Source organism: Larus michahellis, chromosome 12 (genome assembly GCF_964199755.1).
Source record: "Larus michahellis chromosome 12, bLarMic1.1, whole genome shotgun sequence".
Lineage (NCBI taxonomy): Eukaryota > Metazoa > Chordata > Aves > Charadriiformes > Laridae > Larus > Larus michahellis.
Genome location: NC_133907.1, coordinates 16150934 through 16167774, shown reverse-complemented (window position 1 = coordinate 16167774; position 16841 = coordinate 16150934). Strand labels below are relative to the sequence as shown.

Below are 16841 nucleotides of genomic sequence, written 5' to 3'. Positions count from 1 at the left end.
GGGGCAGAATTCTCCGTTTCACAACAAAAACTGTCGTTATTCTTTTAATATCTCTGCTATTTTCTCCCAGAGAGATTAAATAGTCCCTTGCCATCACACATGAGGGCAAAAACTTGTCTCGTACCGGTGGTTTTTTAGCATGAAGAAGGGTCCTAAGAACAGCATTCCAACACGCAACTCAAAGTACGACTTTCTGGGTTGAAACTGCCCACGCTAACGAGCTGCGCCTCCCTCTAACGGCTTTACCTGCTTCTGTATGAGGCGAAAATTCTTCTTATGCAGGTAAAAAGCCTCTTTAAACAATTGCTCCTCCACCGGTGTCCAAGTATCCGAGCCTAGGAATTAACCAGCGACAGCCAAACTATTACAATAGGCATCCCCCGCCTCCAAAAGCCCCGGAAAGGGATTAGAACTACTCTTTTCCCCACCCCAAAAGAACATTTGGAAGCCTCAATTCAATCAGAGCAAAGGGAACGGCGGGAGCTGTTCTCCTCCTTTACCTGTGTAATGATAATCAGCCAGGGGATGGGACTCGGGTCTCTGAGGCGGCCCAGCACGCAGCATCTCCGCCGCCTCCTGCCAGATTTCATAGGGAAAAAAGAGTTAAATTCCTCCGGAGGAGGAGCCAAAAGGGAAATTCTCCCTCCTCCTGGCCATGCCCCAGCAGACGCCCAGCCCAGGGGTGTTAAATCCCTTCTTCCAAGAAGAGGGAGCAAAGCAGACCTGCTCGGGGCTCATCGAGGGCACACCTCGGGTTTTAGCCAATATCCCTTCATTCGGGAGTAATTCTATTCTCCAAATCCTCCCAGAATCAAAACAAACTCTTAGTGATGCACCAGGAGAGGGCTCGGGAAGCCCACGACACATTAACGCCGCGACAGGCAACATCCAAGAACCTCCTGCGCCTTCGGCAAAGAGACTCCCGCCCGCGCAATAGGAAACTCGGAGCGACTCCCAGCTCAAAGCAGGAACAAAGTCCGTTCTTCATTAGAAATTGCCGCTTCTTACCAGCACGTCGCCTTGAGCCTCGTGCAGGCAATGCAGAGCCAGCTCCGCGTTGACCCGGCCCCCCGGCCCGCCCTTGGGAGACGCCAAATGGAGCAGGTTTCTAACTACAAACGCAACAAAAACCCACAAAAAGTCACGTTTTCCTCCAGAAAAGGGGCCAGAGGAGAGGGAGGGAAAACAGGACGAGCGCAGCAGAGACCGCAGACGAGGAAAAGGCAGAGAAAGAAGTCCGGTACCCCAAAGAGCTCTATTTAATAGCTCGGAGAGAAACCTCCCCTCTCCCAAGGGCACCGCACATGAGCTGGGAGGGCTCCAAACGCCCCTTTTTCATGCAAGACGCTGCCGAGAGCGTCGCCCGTTAGTCTTTAGTCCCTCTCCCACCAAAACCCAGCCATCTCCTTCCCTCCAACGTGAAGGCGGGCAAGAAAAGGAGGGAGAGAAGCCCAAAAAGGTGGCATTTTCAACCGCTCCTATCCCTGGCTGGGGTCAAAGTGGAAGAAAAGCGGTAGGAAAAAAAAAAGCCAAACACCTTTCTCCTGCGTCTCCGGGTTGGTTTCCACGTCACCCCAGGGCTTCCACACCAGCGACGCTCCCTCTTCCTCCTCTTCCAAACGGGCTGGGTCCTGGAGGTCTGGAAGCTCCGCTTGGAATTGGCTTCCAATGTTGATGCGCCTGAAAGCGTGAGGAAGAGGAGGTGAGGAAGGCGAGCGGGGAACAGCTCCGGCAGGAGAAATGCGTGCATACGGGCGGAGCTGTAAGAAAGACGGCCCCTATTTCCCAGGAAAGCGCTAATCGCTCTCCTCTAACAACTTCTCCAGCACCACCACGGTACCGTTCTGCCTCCTGAGTCCTCTTGGGCCCCATCGGGCAAGAAAATTGGGGGTTTCTTCCTCCTCAAACCTCTCCCAAGTGGTCAGGTTCCCTCTGAGAAGAGCAGCGAGCTGCAAGAGCCACCACCGCCGAGCACCAAGTGCTTCGGAATGTTGTGTAGAACGCGGGAGGCCGGCAACGCTCCGTGACAGCGCTTGGCCGGGCATTTCCGCACATTTCTGGCCAACTTTGCCCCAAAAAACCCACCCTTGATGACTGGCCGAGCCACCGGCAGAAGCTCAGTGGCAACTGCCAGGGCCTGCACACACCGGGCCTTGCACCAACCACACGCCCACTCCTCAACGGCACTTCCCTCGTCCCCGCTTTTCCCCACACTCTGCTCTTCTTCCCACGGCTGGGCGCCCATTTTACTGTTTCATCAGCCAAAACACCCAAACCCCCTTGCAATTCTGCCCGGAAGGTAGCAAAAAAAAAAAAAAACGCCCAAGAGAAAAATCGTTCCACCAGGACCAGCCTTTAGCCTTCCTCGCCGTCCTCCAGTCTTTTGAATTGCGCGTTTTTAATGCTTACCTTCAGTTTTTACCCCAAACTCGCACAATCTAATCAGGTCGCGGCTTTAGGAGGAACCTACATCGCAACTCCAAAGTGATTAACAGGTTACCTGTTTCCCAGAAATTCCACCAACAGGCCCCTGGAACCTTTACCAACTCCGTTACCATTAGCGTTCCTTACCACCAAGCCCATTCCTGCCGTCTTAGTCGAATAGAATTGGGGGGATTAGCTGAGCTGCTGAACTGCTGACCAGTGGCTCACAGAAGCCATTCCAGCAAGGGAGTTTTCTCTAAATACACTCAAAAAAAAAAAAAAAAAAAAAATCACTAAAATCGCCACCCACCTCCTTCCCTGCTGGAAAATTCCTTCTCGTGGACGGTATCGAGAAGGCAATCAGCCGGCAGAGCCACCGCGACGTCCCCCTGAAGGCATCTCGGCTTTGGAGGGACGCTTTCCATCTCCTGCGGCCTCCGGCGATGGTTTCTGGGCACCAGCGAGGGACTGGGGTGCATTTTCTGGCCTCCAAGTCCTTCGCATCCCAACTCCAATCCAAATGGTTTCTCTCTGAAAGAAAATAACGAGAACTGCTGTTAAATAACAAGCACTCAAGGATTCCCTTTCCCTTGACCTGCTGCTCCTTCCTTGCTGTGTGCCATCGCTCCCCGCAAAAACACCCGATGGCGACCTTTTTCGGTAGAAAACCACCCGACCGCGGTTATTGGAGGGGGGTGGCGGGAAAGCCAAAAAGTGGAGAAAAAACAATATGGAGATAAAGGGGTGGAAAATTAATGGGAGGAAGTTGAACTGCTTTTTTAAAGAATAGAATTTCATCACCCTCAGTGTTCGATCTGCCGTTTCGGGCCAGGCGGTGTGGCGGGGAAAGGACTACGGGGCTCGGAGCTGAGCCTGCGCAGGGTGCTGGGGTGGGCACGGGCAGGAAGGCGACGTGCAGCCACGCAGAGTGCCGAGGGAGGAGATGTGCGGCAAGCGAGGTGTAGAGCCCCTGGGCAGCAGACACAGACCTTACCCCCTCGTATTGCAATAAAGAGTTTACTCCCACGTCTTTGCTTGTGCCTTCCTTCCTTCCGGCCAGGCCATACTGTGTCTGAGCATCTTCCCTGCAATGTTTTCCCTCTTCTTCCTCCCTCCCACAGCCTGGGTCAGGCGAAGACCCAGCTTTTGTCTCCTTTGGGAAGCTTTGTGGCCAGGCTATCGGAGGGGCTGCTCCAGCTCTGTTGAGCCGGGGTTCTGGCGGTCCTTGTGTTGAGATCCTTTCTCCAGGGCTCTTTCTCCTCAGAGCAAGCAGCCCTGCACAAAACCCTTGTTCCCGCCGCTCCGGGGACGGACGCTGGCGTCTCCCCCTGGGGACCGCTCTGCCACATGGCCTTTGGGTCTCCTCGCTGCGCAGCGGGGAGGCAGCTCTATTGTGGAGGCCCAGAACGGTGCAGCGGAGCAGGTTCGAGCAGCCGGTGCCAGGGCTCACCCAAAGGGAGCTGCAAGCAGGGAATGGGAAAAACCAGGGCCAGAGGAGATGGCCCTAAATCAGGGTTCTTCACCCGCTGGGCAAAAACCAATCAACACACTGAGTCGAGATATTTGGCTTTATTTCAGTTCTGCAGAATCGGGGGCCGGGCGTTTAACAACAGCCAGCACACCACACGTTTCCGACAGTCCCAGGTTCACAGTGATGAGATACAGCCCATGAGTGAGCTACAGTTCCCTTACCAGCCCTCATCAGACACATGCATTCAAGTCCAAGTTTGGAACGGTTTGGGAGATCCCCCTAATTAGGCCAATTAAGGTTTAATTTCAGGAGTTCAGCTCAAGCTCCATCAAAGTTCTACTACAATTCTATACAAAGCGCTCCTGGAACTTTTTAACCATATTCTTTTGACATCCCTACTCTAACCTTTTCCTGACCCATGAATGTACCAAGCACTCTCCTTTTCCTTCAAGAAACAGTACAAAATGGCTTTTATTACAAAAACATAAAAACCCCTCTCCCTTTTCCCTTCAGAAATAGTACAAAATGGTTTTTACTACAAAAACATAAACCCCCACTATCACTAGCACATGCTGCAAAATCTACACAGAACAAATGCACCCCCCCTGCCCGCAGGAAAACAAACACAGTCCAGGGAAGGGCCCAAGACGGGAACCCCGCGATGCTGCAGCTGCTCCGCGGCAGGACAAGGTTCAGCGCAGCTCCCGAGTCTCTGCCACCGGAGCAGCAGCTTTGGCCTTCAAGGTCTTCAAGTTCCTGGCCGGTCTTTGCACAGCACTCAATCCAGTCCCGCTTCTATTTTCCGTCTTGCGCCAGCTGCGTCTGCGGAAGGGACACCTGAAAGAGGCCAAAGGCCGAGCTCAGACAAGCCCACGCTGGTAGGACCAGCCCTAGCTCCACGGTACCGGCTCTCGGGGAAGACGCACCCTCTAACGCCAGCCCCGACAAACACTTGCTCTTCGGGGAATGGAAGTCACAGGCTCCCAGAGTCACCCTGGCCTCACCTCACACTATCAACACGTTGACTTTCTCTCTGGCTCACCATTCACACGTACAACCCCGAGACATCCCATGGATATGAGAGAGAGAGGTTCCTACAGGATTAAGTCACCCAACTCCCCTTTCCAAGGGAGAGACTGGGGCTACTGCCACCTTACTGCCACAGGCTTTTTCCTCAGCAGGAGAGTTACTGGTGACACAAGGCACTGAGGAACTCTTCTGCTCTCATCTGCCTTGAAAACGTGACAGCTAGCGCGTGAAAAGGGAAAATGGGAAAGCTCAACAAGACGAGCAAGACTCAAGGGGAACGTCCTTAGACTATTCTCTATTTCCCACCCATTCCGTTTTCTGAGTTTCCTCCAATCCCTCTCCCACCCTGCCTGACCCACAGGCACCACAGAGACCAGACCTCGGGGAACGATGCTGTCTGGCCATGGCCAAGGGACGCGTCTGACTGGGTATTCCCACCGCCTGCCGGCCTCCCTTCCTGATGGCCAAACAAAACTCGGGCCACAGCATCGTGCAGAGCTGTGCCCATCAGCACAGCCACAGCGGCTCTGGATGAGAGCTTTCCTGCTCCTCACCCGGTCTATACTGGGGGGCTGCTGCCATCGTTCCTCCATCTGGCCAGAGCCTCCTCCCACCAAGTAAGATCCTGGTCTCACCTGCTGAGACGCCAGCATCTTGTGCTGGTCAGACTCGGAGAGAGAAGATCCGCCTGCATCTGGCAGCGCCCGACCTCTGCAACATCTCCTCAGCCTCCTCCGTTCACGTTCCACCTGCACGTTGGATAGGAGAAAGGGTCACAGAAAGCTGCCACCACGCAAGGAGCAAAAGGACCTCTGGACATCCTGGCAAGGAGATGGCTGCTCAGAGACTGTGAATCGCACCACAGAACGCTGGGGCCAAAAAGCACTCCAAGCAGCCCACGGAAGAGAGCGAGCAGGAGGAAAGAGTTCCTGACACAAGAGTGTCCAGTGGGTGTGTATGGGGACACTGGGGCAAGAAGGCTGGTACCGCAGTGAACGTGCATTTGCGAAGGCAACGGGGTGCCAGAAGAGAGAGAAAAGACAAAAGCGTGTGGCCACAGGGGACAGTGGGAGAGGGAAGGAAACAAGCCGAGGACTCCACAGTGCTGCCTCTGGAAATGCGGTGTCTTCCAGAGGACCGTGATGCTGCGCAGAGGCAGCGAAAGCCTGGTCTACCTCCTCCAGAGTCCTCCTGAGCTCAGCACTGTATTGCTTCAGCTCCGTCTTCTCCCGGTCCAGCCTTGCAACTGCTCGCTGCAGACGTTCCAGCCGCTGCGACAGGAGTCTCTTCTCCGAGAGCCAGGACAGCCGCTGCCCTTCTGCAATCGCCTGCTGGGCATTCAGAGAGCAGATGATGGGAGTGGTGCCACAGAAAGGAGAGAAGGGCCAGAGTCAACACATCGCGGAGAGTGACCATGGAGGAAAGGACAGTGCTACGTCCCTTCTCCTCCTCCTCCCGGCCCACAGCCCAAAACAACACTCTCCCTTCCCAGGGGCCCTCCTCCACATCACCTCGGAGAAATCCCTGCGCCAAAAGGACACCCTGAAAGCGCAATGAAGCCTTCAACCTCACCAGCCAACGGTACCATTTCCATTCTCTCTAATACCCTGGGAAAGCTGGACCTCAGGAGTCTCCATCTCTGAAAGCATCCTCTAAGCACCATCAGTGTCGCTGCTGTTCAGCCATCCTTACAAAATTCTACTACGTTTAGTACATTCGCTTGGTCAACTGTGCCCTTTCCAGGCCAAATCCCAACCGCCACACATTGCTTCATCTTGCCTAGATAGGAGAGAACCAATCACCCACGCACAGCTCTTGGACTCGCATTCATTTTAACGGCAAGCTGCGTAGTTCTTTCATTAGTTCTGGGCTTGACGGAAAGCGTTTGAGCAGCTGAATGGTGAATTACTAGCAAACATTTTCTTCTCGGCCCAAGCACAAACACAAACAAGAAGTCTCAGCCAAGCTCCTCAGAACAGCGTAGGCTCACAGCCTCCATTGTCACAGCTCGGCTCCCTTTTCATCAAGGAAAAGGTGCAGACGGACTGCAGGGTCAGAAAGGGACCAGACCCTCGTGCCCTCCTCACAAGACAGGCCTCGAACGCCAGTACCAGGAACAAGGGGCCTGTTCCGTCTGCTCCAACACCTCTGTCAGCCGCCAAAGGACAGAAAGGAAGGAACAAAGTTCCCCCGCCTGCAGCTGGCAGCAGCGTTAGGAGTCTACTCCATGGCGGGCGGGAGGCTGCTAAGATCCCAGCCCTTTGCTGCCGTGCTTTGGCTGGGGACCACCCAACCTTCTGTTGAACTCCTCTTACGCCCACACGCAACCCGTGCCTGCATTTACTGTCCCACCAGAGTCCTGGGGTCTCCACGCTCCTTCCAGGACGAGCCACTGGCTCTGCTGCCTGGCCCGGCACCGTGTCGCCCGGGACAGACCATTGCTGCCATTTCCCACGCTCAGGCTGTTCTTCTCCTAAAGTCAGCCCACAAAGCTGGCTTGAAGCATTCAGAAGCATAGTGTTTCCTACCACGTCTTGCAGGAGCTTGTTTATCTCCCCTTGGTGGTCGGCCTCCCGAACTTTGAGGGTGTCGGTATGCTGCTCTTCTTTCTGCAGGAGCTCTTGCGCCATGTTTTGCCGTTCCCGCTTCAGGAGAGACCTCTCCGCTTCCAGCTCCCACTGAAGGCACTTCACTTCCCCTGCAAACACGACAAATGGCAAGAGTCAGAGTCTGCACAAACAGCGGCTCTGACTTTACTGACCTTACGCCCTTTGAGTTTCCGTGGAGGAGGGGTCTGTCTCCAGCTCCTTCACTCCTCAGAAGCACTGCGGACAGAGAGCTGCTTTCATACCACCTTCCCCAGGCACGGGGTCACCAGAAACGGGAGGCTCTCACCTTGGATCACCTCCTTGGCCTGCGCCACCGCGTGGAGCTGGGTTTCGAGATGACTCCTGCTGATCTCCAGCTCAGACAAGTGCTGCTGAGCCTCCAACAGGCTGCATTCCAGGGTCTCCTTCCCTGACCTGCAAATCGTGAATACAGAGAGAAAGGAGCTGCTTGCTCCTGACACCCACAGGGAGTTGTTCCAGGAAGAAGCGGTGCAAGATCCCTACCCCTGCCTACGGAAAAAGGCTCGCGTGGAAACTCCTACACAGACAGCCTATTTCTGCCCTTCCAAATAGCAATGCGGGCCCCTGCCAGGGGATGGCCAGGCTTCCCTTGTCACCTGGCAGCACACAGAAAGCCCAGCCGAATTGGACTGCAATAGCCAAATCTTCACTTGCTGGGGTCTGATCCACGACACACGGGTAGCTGCGCCCACCAAGCCTGTGCCAGCAAGCAAAACTTGGATGGACAACGGAGGACGTATCTTCAAGAAGGAGAACAAGCACACAGTTCCGATTACACCAGTCTCTGGCAGGCCAAAGTAACTATGTCCATTTTAACAGACATCAGTGATGGGCAGGAACCCCTGAAGGCTGGCGAGAATTCAAGAGAGGGTTCCCCGCCGCTGGTGTCACCAGCTCTAGCTCCTGCACCATACTAACACCAGTTAGCTTAGAAACAGAAGGCCCTCCACATTTTCTGCAGGAGCCTCTGGCTTCTCCCGAAGGGCAGCGTCCTGCTCACAACCTCCATAAGCAATAGCCGTCAATTCTGAAGATCCCACCTCAAACTACGCGACAAGGAAAGATCGATGTTCAAATGCACAGAACAAGAATCCAAGACCAGAGAGAAACTTCACGTTCTGGGAAACGTCTGCGTGGTTTAATTATGGCTCCGTTCAGAGCCCACTCGGCTTGCTGTGGACGTCACAGAGGAACACGTAAGGGGGCATAAACATGAGCCCCACGCTCAGGAGAGCTTTGCCAGCTTCAGCTGTCAGAAAAATAACCTTCAAATCAAGGTAGACTTTCTTTTTTTGCTTGAAATTCTTCCATTTTCTCTCCATGGAAGAGAAAACATGTGAAAAGCACACAGGATGCAATCGATCCCCGTGGAACCACTGTCACCTTTACCATTACAGACATTAAAGAACGTCCTGCCCAGGGTCTCCTCCCTGCCCTTACTTGGCCTCTGCCAGCTGCTCCGAAAGGCCTTGTCTCTCCCGCTCCAGGGCTGCCAGTCGCACCTCCAGGGCAGCCTTCTCCCGCACCAGCAACTCCTTCTCTGCGCACACCTCGGCCAGCGCGTGCCCTTGGCGAGAGGACTCCTGGCGCAACTGCTCCAGGCCACTGCGAGACGACTCTTGCTGGCGGGAAACCTGGAAGCGGGACAAAAGGCAGTGAGAGTCCTTGCGTGCAGCCCTGGCTTTTGCCCCAGACAAAGGCTCCAGAGCTACACAGTTTGCTGCTTTTGCCACACGGGAGAACAGTAGAGTCGTGGATGCAGTCCTCTCTCTGCAACTTACCAGAAGCCAAAAAGGAGGCCAACACGCACAGCTTCACCCAGCCAAGCAGCCACATGCCCACCCAGAAGCACCAGGTCTTTGGTCTCACCTCAAGGAGTTTCTCTTGGGCTTCTTCCTTCTCCTCTGCCAGGACGCCCAGCTCTACCCGCAGCTCCTCTTGTTGCTCCTCTGCTTTCTTCAGCAGCTGCTCCAGGTGCCCTTTCTCTGCACAGAGCTCGCTCTTTGTTCTTTCACACAAGCTCAGCTTCTCCTGGGCAGAGATCTTTGCTCTCTCCATCTCATCCACTTTACACAACAGAGCCTCATTCTCTTGCTCCAGCTGCAATCACAGAAGCACAGAGGAAATCAAATACAGCAAGACTTACTCTGAAGAAGAGGAGAGCAGCAACTCCACATCCCCTGCGTCTCGCTGACATACTCCCAGGTCAGCGCTCCCAATAAGCACGTGCCGACAAACTACCCCAAGGAGCCTGCGTGGTCTCATCACCATTTCCCAAGGAGGAGAACAGCACGTTCCCTGGCCTCTACTGACACGAAAAAAGCATCTGTGCTGGTCTTGCTATCACAAGGTGGCCATACCTTCTCCAGGGCCACTCTAAGCTCATGCTTCTCTTCCTTCAGCACATCCCTCTCAAGGTGCGATTCCTCCAGCGCCTCCCTCGCAACTACCAACTCATGCTGTAACACGCAGTGTTTGTCTTCGAGTGCCACTAAGTCCTTCAGTCTGTGAGAAGGGGAAAGACAAACAAGTTGTCAATGTAAAAACATTCTCGTTTCCAAAACCAGGAGCACATACTGTGTCCCAGATATGGCAGTTGGAATGATTTCCAACGGCTTTGGACCTACACCTAAACACCACCGGCATTTCCTGACTAGAGCTGCATCGCTCTTTGTCATGGATGAAACGTTCCTCATTGAGAAAGTAAATCAAGCTTCCAGACATCACAGAACGTTTCCAAAACGTTCAGGTACTGGCAACAGCTTCCTGCCTCTTAGTTCTCTCTCTCCTCTTTCATACGTTGGATATAAGCCTTGCACAAGTTCTTCTTGGGCTAAAACAGACTTTGAAAGTCCAGACTACGACTCCCACAACTACTTTTGCCTTCTGCAGTGAATGAATCCAAGGCCCTGCAAGCTGTCTGGGGAGACGGCTATGAATGTCCAATCCAATAACCATGGGATCACAGGAGGGTCCCGGTTAATACGCTGCATGTTGCAAAATGGCCCTTCTTGCCCCAAAGGCCTTCTGCACTCAGTCTCGCAAGGAACTGTCAGCACAGAGGTGCTACAGTGCTTAGGATGGTGCTGGGCAAATTCCTGCCAACTCCTCTAGCACCGCCCCGGGGAGCAAAAGGGCTGTACCAGAGACAGAGCTCTCTTTAGGCTGCTCTCGCTTGCTCACCAAGAACCAGTTCACAGCAAAAGCACTGGAATACGCCACCTCTTTGCCAGTCTGGTCTTACCCAGAGGAGCTTCTGGCAGTCAGACGATTTTTGCCGTCCTTTCTGTTGAAGGCAACCGTTTGACTCGGGACAGAAACAAGGCCGTGCAGAACGGGTGTGTTTGCAATGTGAACACAGCCCATCTATGAATGCAAGAGGCAGCCCCAGAAGAGAACGGTGCTAACAGCAAAGTTTAAAACACCTTTACCTGTCCTGAAGCTCCTTCTTCTCCAGCTCCCCCTTGGCTTGGAAGGACATCACGCTGCAGTTTAGACGGGAGCAGTTTGCCATTACAGACCCAGAAAGCCTCGTTTGCTCTGCCTTCAGCTCTGACAAATCTCTGCAGAAGAACAAAGGAAGAGCCAACGTTCACACCACCGTCTCTATCAGCTGACTCGCTTCTCACGCACGTAATGGCGCAAAGAGGAAAAGCTGCCAGGAAAGATGACATCTCGGCTGGGGACAAATCATTCCCCTGACACTCTGGGGTCAGGACACACCTTGGCGAGCGACTGCTCAGAGGCTCACGACAACAGCCACATAATAAACTTTTCAGGAAGGTGGAGGAAGAATAAGCCTAAAACGGCGTAACAAAAAAGCACAAAGAACACAAGAACCAAGGCACGCTCGACGCATTAAGGAAGGTTCATCATCCAGGAAGATAAATGGCTGACAGTAACCCAGAGTCTGAAGTCGCCTGCTGACACCAGCAGCAGACACTCTCACGGCTACGCTGCTCTTGTTTGTGTAGAAGGCAACTGTGAGAAAGGAACCTCAGAGAGGTGTGAAGGGAAGGTACATCTTTTCTGCCAGAGATCGGGCCTCAACTTCTACTCACCGGTTCGTGGCAGTCTTCATTTCCAGGAAATGACGGCGGAAGGTGACCATCTGATGCCACAGCCCGAGCAGACGGTCACGGTCACCCCTGAAGTAGTTCTCATAGAGCTACAGATGCAAAGACAAAAAGAAATGCCAGTTCAGCCTCCGCCATCACTGTATGAGCAGTAAAACACCAAGTGGACCTTGCTATAGCACCCTCTTAAAACTGTCGCGTCTGCTATCGACTTGGTCAAATCACTGGTTTATATCAATAAATATATTGCTGCTTCTCTCTTAGGAGTGAAGTCTATCGCTCCATCCGTGACAACCCCTCTCTTCTGCTCGTCAACACCAACACATCCTCAACCGAGCCACAACCTTCTCACAGCAAGTTCTCTGGGCCAGAAACAAAACGCGTTCTCATGCCACGCTGGCACCACCTCTGACATTCCCGCAGCTGAGCCTCACCTCACGTTCCTGGCGCCATTCGCGCTCCTTCGCTTCCAGCTCCTCCCGCGCCCTCATCCAATCCACCGTCAGCTTTCCAACATCTTCTTTGAGGGCTGAATTCACCTCTTTCGCTTTCTCCAGGTGCTCCCGCAGCAGACTGTTCGCTTCGGCCAGATCCTCGCACCTTGCAAAGGGAGGAGCAGCCATGAGGTCACTGAACAACCCCTATCCACAAGCAGCATCCCCGGGATTTCCCGGCTCCCCCAACACTGACTTTGTTCTCAAACTGAGAGGCAGGAAAAGCGCTTTCTAGGATGAACTAAGATCTCTGGGTGATGGCCAACTCATGCACTTCTCCTTGCTTTAAGCCTTCAGTTTCCACCTACAGGTTGGCTTTCCCCTGCCTCTGCAACTCGGACGATGCCCACAGTTGACGGCTGCCTCCCCTTCGTGCTGCCTCATCACTGGACGCATCACCTTTCTCTAGCGTTGCCCCCAGTCCCTCACCTACTGCACCAGGGCAGCGTTTAGGCTGGAAAGGGACCCTTGGAGCTCACCCGCAGGAACGCCCCGCTCCAAACAGAAGCGGTCAGCACACACCACTATTACTGCCCCACAGAACAGGTTGTGCACCTCTCTCCTTTCCAAAGGGCTTGCCCCAACACTTCCCTTGCGGAGACTGCCTACCACTGACAGGTTTTCCCTCCCTGCCGTGAGCATCCAGGATACCGAGTAGGAGGGAACGCTTCTTCCTTGTACCTTTGCTGCTCCTCTTTCACCTCAAGCAGGGCTTTCTCCAGGGCCTCCGTGCCTTCCCACCTGCCTGGGAGGCATCCCTGAAGAAGAAAGCGAATGGTTGGTCCAATTCTTCCACCTGAAGCCCAGGAATGCTCTCCTACGCTCCCACCCTTTCTTTCCTAGCTCTGCTTTAGCCGGCAAGCAGAACGAAAAGCACAGAGCCAGCTCTCTCTGCCCGACGCCAGCATTCTCGCCTTCCAAAACACTGTCTGTCCACCCATTCTATTTCGGAGACAGCCCTAGAACAGGCAGCAAAGCCCTCTCCCGAGACCCAGGACGAAACGCTCCCCGCCAATAAAGCACTCCCGCACACAACTCCAATCCTGCATTTCTGGGACCGCTGGCTGCTCTGAGAGCGGCAACTGGGCAGAACAGGGGCGGGCAAACTCGCAGCGCTTCTTGAAACCCTCCGGGAGCACAATCTCGCTTTCCCCTGCCATGGCTCGGGGAGCTTTTTCGCTCCCGAACGCTCCGGCCGCTCTCTTCAGTTCGCGCCCTGCGCACTCACCGCTCCTGCTTCCAGCTGCTGCTCCAGCTCTCGGCAGCGGGTCCGGTACTGCAGGACCTGGGCGCAGACACGGCATGAAGATGAGCGACTGCAGCCGGGGACGGACCCGGCTCCTCCGGCACCGGCTTTTCTCTCGCTCTCTGCAGCCCGAGCTCAGCCCGCGCCACGGCGCTGCCGCTCCGACACCGAGTCCCTTCGGGACCGGGAAGCTTCGCTTCCCCCGAGCCCGGCCAAGCCCCGGCGAGCGGCTCGGGGGTGACCGCCGACGGGACGGGACGGGACGGGACGGGACGGGACGGGACGGGGCGGCTCCCGGGGCCTCCCTCCCTCCCCCGAGCTCCGGGCTCGGCGCCGTCCCGCCCGCGGCAGCGCAGGGCAGGGCCCGGGCAGGACCCCGCCGGGGCCGCGCCTTCGCCCCCCGAGGGCTCCGCCGCCGAGTCCCGTCCGCGGACGGCGCGGGCACCCCGGCCCGGCCTCGGGGAGCTCCCCCCGGGCAGGCGCCCCCGCTCCTCACCTTCGCCTGCAGCTTCCGCACCAGCACCGCTTGCCGGTGCCGCGCCTCCTGCGAGCTCTGCAGCCGGCGCTGCAGGGAGGCCGGGCCCGGCGCCGCCATGCCCCCGCTCGCCGGCCGGGCTCCGCCGCCTGACGGGCGCCGCCGGGAGCCGCGGGGCGGGAGGGACGGGCTCGCTCGGGGCCGCTCTGCGGCGGCGCTTTCCTGCGGGCTGCGGGGCTGCCGCGGGGGAAGAGGCCGCTCCGGCCGCGGTTCGCTCCGGCCGGCTCCGCTCGGAGACCGTTACCGGCCCCGGCCGACGCTGGGGGCGGGAGCGGGGGGAAACGGTCCCCGCGAGCCGCGTGTCGGGGGGGCCCCGAGACGGCGGGCGAGAGCCGGGGCCGCGGGGACGGGCCGTCGCCCGGGGAAGGCGGCGGCAGCGCCGGAGCCTCTGCCGGAGGCTGCGGCTTCGGCCCGGGCTGCCGCGGGAGCGGGGGGCCCGGCCCGGGGCGAAACGCCGACGTGCCCGGGGGGAGCTCCCGGACCTTGTCCTCCCCGACGGGCGGCGCGAAGGGCCCGGGCCGCCAGCAGGGAACGGGGAAGCCGGGGCGGGAGGGAAAGCTTCCGAGTTCCAGGGCAACGGGCTCCGGGAATACAGCGCTATTTCATGGGCTCAGGGGGGAAAAGCGACAAACGGGGCTCAGTCCCCTTTGCCCCCCGGCCTCGTCTCTCCTGGGAATTCACTGATTCGCCACTCAAGTCATGAGTTTGCATAACTTACAGCCGTGCACTTGCAAGCAAACAAAAAAGAATTAGTTCCCTAGTGAGAGCGCTCATCCTTCCTCTTCCATCACGGTGCGGGCGTCCCCCGGGTCACCCCGGGAAGCACGAAAGCCTGAGTGGGCCGGCTGCTGCTGCATCCTGGGTCTAAAGTAGACCCAGTCAGTACGTTGTGACTGATACAGGACCCGTTACGCAACATTTTAAATACTTCTTGTCCCCAGGCATTAAGTTTGCAATGCCACAACCTGGGAATAGAGAAAGGCTGCCAAGGGACACCGCAGCGAGAGCACTATCACCACACTCCCGCGACAACGGGAGAAATCCTCGTACCTCCCCATCATTCAGCTCTTGCCTTTCAGCTTCAACACCAGAAAGTTACATCCAAGTGATGCAAACCAACAAATTCCCTTTATGCTGACACACAGAATGACGCTGTCTCCCAGAAAAGGTAGTCAGGAGATCACGTTTTGGAAAGGAGAAGTCAGGACAGTATTCCTGTTAGACTGCAACACTTTGCCAGAATCCTCTCTGGTTTGTATCGAAGAACGAGGGTGAGTCAGAACAGGTAGAAAGGGTAGAGGAGAGGGTCACGTAGCCAAGGGCCACTTCCTACAACTTGTAACCGATAAGTCAACTACAATATATTTCTCAGGTCTGCATGAACACACACAAAGTACCTGCAGTAAGGGGCCAAGTTTAGGCTTCAAGGCTTGAGTCGCCGGAACCTTCCCTGGGGAGAGGCTCTTTCCTCTAACCAGGTCATCCCATTTGTCAGCCCACTGTGATTTAAAGATACAACCAAAGCCAAGCTTGGCCAGAACAGCTGCTTCCTTTCTAGTCGTCAAAGACCATTAACTTGGGAGCTTTATTCCTGAAATGCATCCATGAGCCCTTGTCATAAGGTCAGAGGGACTAGGCAAAGATTTGCCCCGCAAAAGTAGCCAGTATCAAAGCAGTCGGACTGATCTGCACGTTTCATAGACTTGCGTGCCTTAAACGTGTTTAAGGTTCAACCTTAAGGTGTTTCAGTTTTAAACACCTTAAAGGTGTTTAAATGCTCGTCAGCTGTCCCTTGTTCCCGTGAAAGCCAAACCAGGCACACAGTGATGGCAGGACGACCAGAGCATCCGCCCAAGACAGGCAGAAGAGCGCCTTACCGTGTCTCTCGGCCCCTGGAGTCACGCGATTGCCACCTTTATCCCACCGCTGCTTAAACAGGTTGTGCTCTACATCCAGCTGCTGCTCTCCTGCTCCCTCCATGGCTTCGATGCTCAAATCTGAAAGCAGTGAGCAAGGGAAGTGGTCTGTAAAGGCACAGTCATTATGGCCTGTGGTGGGCTGAGGAAGCATTCAACCCGTGAAAATACAGAATCTTTCAGCCAGGGGGACAAGAATGTGCCAAAGTGAAAGGCTGTGTATGCCTGGGGCCGAGTGTCACCCAGGGAAGAAAACGCACGTTGCAGCAGCCGAAATGCCCCTTCCAAATACGGGGTTGGGTTTGGTGTACAAGAAGGACTGTTTCCAGCTGCCACAGAAAGCGTTACCCTGAAGGGTAATACACTTAAGGCCAAACAAATCCACAAACCAAGCCCCTCCAAGCCCATAACCATCTTCACAAACACCGCTTCAGGAGCACAGCTTAAAACGGGTTGAAAGCTGCCTCCTACCTCAACCCCCCCACCTTCAGCTGTCTGACTCCTTGTCTGACTCCTTGGGGGAGTGGGGTGTCTCTGAGGGTGCCAGGGATAATTTAGACGTTTCCTGAGAGCGGTTCCCGAAGACTTCCGAAGGGCAAACTTTGGCCTGCTTAGGAGCATGGTTGAGAGTGTCCCTTGGGGGACAGTCCTGAAGGGCAAAGGTGCCCAGGAAGGCTGGTCTCACTTCAAGGAGGAACTCCTAAAAGCTCAGGAGAAGGCCATCCCCAAGTCCCAGAAAACGAGCAGACAGGGAAGAAGACCAGTAAATTATCCACGAGCAAGGAATGTGCCCTTGTCGCCAAGGCGGCCAACGGAATTCTGGGCTGCATAGGGAAGAGTGTGGCCAGCAGGTCCAGGGAGGTCATTCTCCCCCTCTACTCTGCACTGGTGAGGCCACAACTGGAATACTGTGTCCAGTTCTGGGCTCCCCAGTTCAAGAGAGACAGGGAACTGCCGGAGAGAGTCCAGCGTAGGGCAACAAAGACGATGGAGGCATTGGAGCATCTCCCTTATGAGGAA

The 16841-nt window shown here is 55.6% G+C and overlaps 2 protein-coding genes across 5 annotated transcripts; both read right to left on the bottom strand.

Annotated features, from left to right (window-relative positions):
* Window positions 1–3979: 3979 nt before the first annotated feature.
* LOC141750421 (centrosome-associated protein CEP250-like) lies at window positions 3980–7761 on the bottom strand. Of its 2 annotated transcripts, none has more exons than XM_074605448.1 (4): window positions 7453–7761; window positions 6100–6252; window positions 5560–5673; window positions 3980–4732 (listed from the first exon to the last, which is right to left on the bottom strand). In XM_074605448.1, the coding sequence occupies exons 1-4, from the start codon at window positions 7552–7554 to the stop codon at window positions 4691–4693; spliced, it is 411 nt and encodes a 136-aa protein (XP_074461549.1). In that variant the 5' UTR covers window positions 7555–7761; the 3' UTR covers window positions 3980–4690. The 2 variants fall into 2 exon arrangements, with proteins under 2 accessions (XP_074461549.1, XP_074461548.1); XM_074605447.1 differs by having other exon boundaries at window positions 6100–6255; window positions 7453–7758.
* LOC141750420 (uncharacterized) lies at window positions 7612–14420 on the bottom strand. 3 transcript variants are annotated; one of them, XR_012589663.1, is made up of 11 exons: window positions 13867–14420; window positions 13353–13409; window positions 12806–12882; window positions 12065–12230; window positions 11616–11722; window positions 10986–11117; window positions 9915–10059; window positions 9336–9654; window positions 8995–9188; window positions 7820–7947; window positions 7612–7749 (listed from the first exon to the last, which is right to left on the bottom strand). XR_012589663.1 is itself a non-coding variant. In XM_074605445.1 (10 exons), the coding sequence occupies exons 1-10, from the start codon at window positions 13963–13965 to the stop codon at window positions 7891–7893; spliced, it is 1353 nt and encodes a 450-aa protein (XP_074461546.1). In that variant the 5' UTR covers window positions 13966–14420; the 3' UTR covers window positions 7769–7890. The 3 variants fall into 3 exon arrangements, 2 of the variants coding, with proteins under 2 accessions (XP_074461546.1, XP_074461545.1); XM_074605445.1 differs by lacking the exon at window positions 7612–7749 and having other exon boundaries at window positions 7769–7947; XM_074605444.1 differs by lacking the exon at window positions 7612–7749 and having other exon boundaries at window positions 7769–7947; window positions 9424–9654.
* Between the last annotated feature and the right edge of the window lie 2421 nt (window positions 14421–16841).